This window comes from Borostomias antarcticus (assembly GCF_949987555.1).
Source record: "Borostomias antarcticus genome assembly, contig: scaffold_424, whole genome shotgun sequence".
NCBI lineage: Eukaryota > Metazoa > Chordata > Actinopteri > Stomiiformes > Stomiidae > Borostomias > Borostomias antarcticus.
The window spans coordinates 15,582-22,500 of record NW_028176799.1 but is presented as its reverse complement, the minus strand read 5'-3'; the positions used below and the strand labels follow the sequence as shown (position 1 = coordinate 22,500).

General features: G+C 44.2%; 1 protein-coding gene and 1 long non-coding RNA gene across 2 annotated transcripts; both read right to left on the bottom strand.

Moving 5' to 3' along the window:
- Positions 1–1,255: 1,255 nt before the first annotated feature.
- LOC311328135 (E3 ubiquitin-protein ligase TRIM21-like) lies at positions 1,256–3,599 on the bottom strand. The gene is made up of 2 exons (XM_084462156.1): positions 3,459–3,599; positions 1,256–3,234 (listed from the first exon to the last, which is right to left on the bottom strand). Exons 1-2 carry the CDS (start codon positions 3,466–3,468, stop codon positions 1,598–1,600), a joined length of 1,647 nt encoding a protein of 548 aa, XP_084318282.1. The 5' UTR covers positions 3,469–3,599; the 3' UTR covers positions 1,256–1,597.
- Positions 3,600–4,770: 1,171 nt separating this feature from the next.
- LOC311328133 lies at positions 4,771–5,945 on the bottom strand. Its single transcript, XR_014631170.1, has 3 exons — positions 5,839–5,945; positions 5,577–5,672; positions 4,771–5,461 (listed from the first exon to the last, which is right to left on the bottom strand). It is a non-coding gene; the product is annotated as an uncharacterized lncRNA (long non-coding RNA).
- Between the last annotated feature and the right edge of the window lie 974 nt (positions 5,946–6,919).

The window sequence follows — 6,919 nt, the reverse complement described above, 5'->3', positions numbered from 1 at the left end:
ACTTTTTTGTGTGGTGCGCACTCATCTCTGGTAAGTTATACCAGTTACCTCGGGGTTTTTTTCTCATCAAATTACATTGATTTGACTGTTGGTTTAGCTATTTATTTGTTTACTTACCGGTAATAATTTAAGTAAACAGAAGTAACTCATCACCCCCATCCTAAAGTCACTCCACTGGCTCCCCATCTCATTCAGAGTTGAATTCAAGGTCTCCCTCTTCACCCACCAGTGCATATACGGAAATGCCCCCCCCCCCCTACCTCAAGGAACTCCTCACCCCTCAGACTGCCTCACGCTCCTCCGCTGCCAACTTCCACAACCCCCCTGGGTTCAAGCTTAACAGCATGGGGATGTGAGCCTTCTGCACTGCTGCTCCCAGGCTGTGGAACGCCCTCCCTGACCACCTCAGGACACTGCTGCTCCCAGGCTGTGGAACGCCCTCCCTGACCACCTCAGGACACTGCTGCTCCCAGGCTGTGGAACGCCCTCCCCGACCACCTCAGTCTGTGGGTACTTTCAAGAAAGACCTTAAAACCCACCTCTTCACAAAAGCTTTCTGTTGACCGTTCTCCCATGTCATCTTCATCTTTTATGTGCCATGTAATGCTTGCTTCATGTTTTTATTATTATCATTGTCTATTTTTATTATTGAATTACCTATTATTGTACTAATGTGTTGGATGTGACTTGGTTGTGGATGTATTGGATGTGTAATGGATGTGGAGCCTGGATGAATGTACTACATTGTTGTTTTTAACCTCTGTTTTATAGCACTTTGAGATTTCTCGAAATGTAAAGCACACTACAAATAAAATGCTTTTTATTTTTTTATTTGAGACTTCTCACACACTGAACCATGTTGTCCTGTCTATTGTGTTGCCTCTGGGTATGAAATGCGCTATACAAATAAAGCTTTGATTGATTGATTGATTGATTGATTGATTCTTCAGGCATGCAGACAGGTGGCATGAATGTTCTTTATTTGTCAGATATGAAAGTGGATGCTTAAATAAAAAATCAAAGGTGTTTTTATTGGTATTTTTCATTTTAATCAGACAACAATTTAGAAATCATCATATTAATATACAAATAAAATATTAACCCCTCGAATTCACCCCAATACCCACCCAAGGAGAAATGTGTTGTACGGAGGAAGTGAAAATCTGAATAGGAATGTTAATAATAACTAAAGAAAACAGAATAAGATACATTCAACTCAAAGGAAAAACAATGGGGGGAAAAATGAATAGATAATTAACTAAATAGTGAAAGTGGATGTTTGACAGTAATCAGACCACAAGAGAACAGACAGGTTTCTGATCATAAAATGTATCCATATAAATCTGATTTCAAGACTGGGGCTGAAGGTTATCCTGAGGAACTTCTGATATAGATTAAAAGTCCTTTATTGCATCATGGACCAAAGATTGGCTACAGCTTCATTATTATCAACATCATCACATCATTAATTACAGCTCGAATGATACAAAGTGTAGAGTAAGAATCAGAGGAGAGGCAGGCATCAAATGCATTTTCAAATCAATAACAGGGTTGTAAGATTATTCAATGGATTATTGTCCAGGTCATTATACAGTAATCAGAGGTTGACAGGAGTGATGATGAGAGGGGAAGAGTTTTTACCACCCTCATTATGACCAGGGCTGAAGTATGGGTAGAGTTTCTCAGTGAAGGTGCAGCCAGTGAAGGAGTAGATAAGAGATCTGGCTTCCACATCATAGAAGGAGACCTGGCCCTCCTCATAATCCACAAACACCCCCACCTTCTGGGGCTTCTCTCTCAGGGAGAGAGCGACACAAGCGACATCCAAGGCTTGGTACTCATGTCCATTCATCAGCCATATAGTCCAGTATCCATCCTCAGGGCTCAGAGTGATCAGCCCCTTCCTGTTGATGGACTCTCTGGCCACACCTAGATCCCACCTAGTCTTCCCCTCAACCTGCACCTCATAGTAGAACCTCCCTGAGGAGAAGCTCTGCTTTCCCAAGACACAGACACAACGATCAAACCTCTCTGGATTATCAGGGAGATTCTTCCCTGTTGTTCCACATCTCAGTTGTTTCCCATCCTCAGACAGGATGAGCCAGCTGTGAGCTGTATCAGGGTCCAGAGTCACATCCACGGCATACTGCTGAATCCTCCTCAGCTTGACTTCCTCAAGCAGCTTCTCCATCTCTGCATTCAGTGTGTCCTCCAGCTGAGACACAGCTCTCCTCACTGTCTCCACACTCAGGTCGCTGTGGACTCTGATCTGAGACCAGTCCTTGGTGGGTGGAGGGGTGCTCAGGGTTAGGAAGCTCTGGAGGAGGTGGAGATGGTCCTCAGTGTGTGAGAGCTGCTCCAGATCAGTGCTTCTCCTCTTCAGATCAGTGATCTCCTTCTCCAGATCTTTAATAAAACCTTCAGCCTGTTTCTCTGCTGCTTTCTGGTTCTCCTCAATCACCTCAGTGAGCTCAGCCTGGCTTCTCTCAATAGAGCGCATCAGAGCAGTGAAGACCTCCACACTGTCTGATATCTCTTTCTCTGCATGTCTCTTGCTGGTCTCTACTGAGAGTTTGATCTCCTGAACCTTCTCTTGTCTCTCCTGGATCATCTGCTGCACTTCTCTCTCTGTCTTCTTCATCAGAGTCTTCCTGTCTTCACACTCCTGTTCTAGAGGGACGGTGTCATGGTTCTTGTGGTCTGTCTCAGTGCAGAACTGACATACACACGTCTGGTCAGTCCTACAGAACAGCTCCAGGGGTCTCTCATGCTTCCTACACAGCCTGTCCTCCAGGTTCTCCACAGGGCGGATCAGCTTGTGTTTCTTCAAGGTTACAACTTTCATATGAGGTTCCAGGTGAGTCTCACAGTAAGAGGCTACACACACCAGACAGGACTTCAGGGCCTTGAGCTTCGTACCAGTGCAGTAGTCACATGATACTTCAGGTTTTGTAGGGTGAAGGTCTGGGCTGCTGGCAGCTTTCACTGACACTGACTTCCTGAACTGAGCAGACAGCTCAGAGATGAAGGTATTGACCAAGAGATCTGGTCTTTTATCAAAAGTCCTTTTACACATGGGACACTGGCACAGGTCATTGCTGTCCCAGTACTTAGTGATACAGGCCTTGCAGAAGTTGTGACCACAGTGGGTGGAGACCGGGTCAATGAACACATCCAGACAGATAGCACACATTAACTGCTCTTCAGACAGGACACTGCTGCAGGACACCATATCTAGACAGAGACCAAAAGACCAGAAATTATTAAACTAAACAATTTTACTCTGGATTTAGAGAAGTCAACAATGCCTTGTAAGATGACTATTCAACTATATGGTAGAGCAGGTCATTTTCCTTTCACCAACTGAGGAATTGGCTACATTAAAAACAGTCAACAGGAAACAATGATATAACAAATTAGTTTAAACTTCACTTGTCAGTGTGAATCTCTCTGCTCACCTGTTTGCATTTGTGTTGTGGTCCTGTATTTACTGTCTGTGTATGAAAATGTCCACAAACGACTAAGAGGTGCAACAGAGTAGTTTGAACTGTTTCAGAGATTTCGGTCCTCAGTCTAGTTTAGTAACTTTCCAGTGAAATGACGTCAGAAGCTCCTCCTCTCTCACAGTCCTCAACATAGTTAACCCTTTAATTGCTGAAATCTTTCAAACAAGCCAGCTGGACAGGAGGATTTTTCATATTACCCGGTCAACTTTTTTTCTTCTTCAAAAAGCACCTACAAGTCAAAGCTTTTACAAAACATTACATATATTGAAATTGTAAGAGTTTCCATGTGATTTCTCATTGTGGTTGGAACACATTGGCTCTCTGTGTCCAGCTGCATCCCTACTAACCCAGTGGGTTGCAGCAACGTTGCACATAAGTTTTACTTAGGTAAGTTGCAACGTTACCATCAGGCGATGTTCTGACAACGTTCATCTATGGTCGAAAATAACTTTACCCTCTTAAGTCTAATTAGACTTTTCTGCAACGTTGCAGAAACATTGGCAATATGGGTTCCTGCAACGTCATTAAATAATGTTGCAGTGACGTTGGATTAAAGTCCTATTAGGCTAGCATCGGGCTATCCCGTGACGTCACTGCTTGCTGGTTCACAGTTAAAGTAGGCAGGATTCTTTGCCAAACTGCTCCTGTCTTTTTTTTATTTTTTATTTTCGCTTATATCCTTCATATTGTACTGTATGTTGAGGTTAATAACGCATCTTAGAAATGTTATTGATTGTATATTTCCCTGTTTGTTATAAATTGAATGCTTTTTCATTAATTAAAAAAAAAAGTAGGCAGGATTCTCTATCACTGCGACCCATGGTGGAAATCATGTGTTTAAAGGTGCCATCTCCTCCGGAATGTAATCAATGAAATAAGAGATTTGACACATGAATGCTCAATACAGATAAAAACAGAACAACCAATCACACTTCTGACCAAGTGAAATGATTGGAATGACCTGTCAAACTGCCTAATCAACCTGCACACAATTTGATGTTTCTTTTCTAATCGACTAACGGTTTATGCCCCCTTGCTGAAAACAGAGCTGGAGGGAGAGCACCTTTAAATGACACCCTCATGAGCAACTGGACTTTAGTTTTACATTTTCATAGTCACAGCTAATTATTGCAGATATGCCGTGCACAGGTACAAGAGATTACAATGAGAATACACAAGGTTAACCCCAAGCTTTATTTACAATTGGGCATCTAATCAATCGTGTACAACCACAGAAATCCATCATTTTTTATGTGAACAGGTACAAGACTACAATACTACAGGCTATCCTCAACTGAAGCTTTATTTACAATGTTGTGCACAAATCTGATTAGTCAACATCTGCAATAAACAATAGAAGACATTCTGCCCCATCATTAAACAAGACACAAGAGGATGGCTTTTCTGTTTATAGACCCCATGTAGATTCTACAGCCTGCGTCACTACTAGGGAGTGTTTAGTACTACATTAAAACAATACATTACCTAATTAAACAATGCATTAAAAGAACTGTACCACAAAGGAACCGAGCAAACAGGCTAACCTCACTGTTCACTCAAATGACATGAATGAAATCACAAATTTCCATTATAGTCTCCCAGATAGACCCAGAACAAACCCTTCTCCCAGGTACCCATATATGAATGAGAACACCCCGCCCCCTCGCTATTCAAACAGGTGATTGATTATTTAATTTACATTCATGGTCGTTGTGTGGGCAATCTTGTCCATTGAGCCAACAATTGTGCGTCGTCCCCCTCAATGGACAGCTCGCTACCACACAATCCACTCCACTGGGACTACATGAATCACAGTTGCAGCTTGTCTAGAGGCTCATAGCAAAACATTTCACTGCTCGTTGCACTTGCAGTATGTGAGAAATATATTTGTCATGCGCAGACAGAGGATGATTGAATGGAGCTCTGGCTTGTCCAAAGGCCTTCTAACTCAGTACCTGAAACATCACAGACACACAAAGTTAGTCTTATGAAAGACACAACTCCACAAATCCAGTTTGTATGCATTTTCACCAAATTGGACCCTGTGTGTGTGCGGGGGCGAGGTGTTACCTGTTGTGGTGGTGCTCCATCCCTGAACTACTATGACGGTAGTTCTGCAGATACGAGGGGTCCTCTGGACTTGGCTCCAGGGGCAAGATTCCAAATCTGTAATAATGATCAGCCATCAGTGACATTTGTTCATCATCTAGAGGTGGTTGCATGTGCATGACACTGACTGTGTTAGATTAGTGTGAGGAGAGTGAATACAGCATAACCTCCCAGTAGTGTGTGTGTGTGTGTGTGCGTGCATGTATGTCTATGTGTGCTTTACCTGACCATGAGGGGGCTGAGCGTGGCAGTGTCTCAGAAGAGAGCATCTTCTCTTGGGTTTGTTCTGGGTCTGGAGAGCAGATTTTGTTCTCTGTAAAGCGCATTGTGTTGCCTCTGGGTATGAAATGCGCTATACAAATAAAGCTTTGATTGATTGATTGATTGTGGTTCCTGAGTCGGCCTTGAAACTGGGAGTGAGTTCTGAGTCACTGTCTCTCCGCGTCCCCGTCTCCATTACGCGCTGGTACCGACCTGCGTTGCTTACCTTGTTAGTGTCGCTCGTTACGGCCTATTTGACTGACTAATGTCACACTTGATGTTCTGCTGAGGCACCCACTCTCTCCCCCTTCCCGCAGCGTGTTGATTTCATGGCCTATTAGGTCTGTGATTGCGGCGGTGGCGTCTAGCAAGCCAGCTTTGCGCGCGGCGCACCTACACGCATCACAACACATGTGTGTGTGTGTGTGCGTGTGCGTGTGAGTGTGTGTGTGTGTGTGTGTGTGTATGTGTGTGTGTGTGAGTGTGTGTGTGTGTGTGTGTGTGTGTGTGTGTGTTGGAATCAGAGGACCTAGGGATGATCACCGGCGACGCGCAGACGCGACTGCGCTGCGTCTTTCTCTACTAATGAATTCGTCTATTTTCATTCTGTGTGCTCTTCAGCTAACCATGAAATACATTGGGTGAATATGACTTTCTGCACCCCCCGTCTATTCCCAGGCACTGGGACGCACGCACACGCACACGCACACATACGCACACACACACACACAAATACACACACACATACACACACACACACACACACACACACACACACACACACACACACACACACACACACACACAGCGGAAGGGACCTTAGAGGTAAACAACCGCCACTCCCAGACATCAATAGGAATACTCAAACAGCATCATATACCAGCGGTGGCACTAATCACATCAAGCTGCTGTCGCGACATATCTGCCAGCTGCTACCGCGACACCTGCTGAACGCTATGCACACCGGCTTTGTCTTCTGACGGATGAGCTACTGTCGCTCTTAACGCAGCGTTAGGCTGACTGACAGATCTGCAGCACCCTGG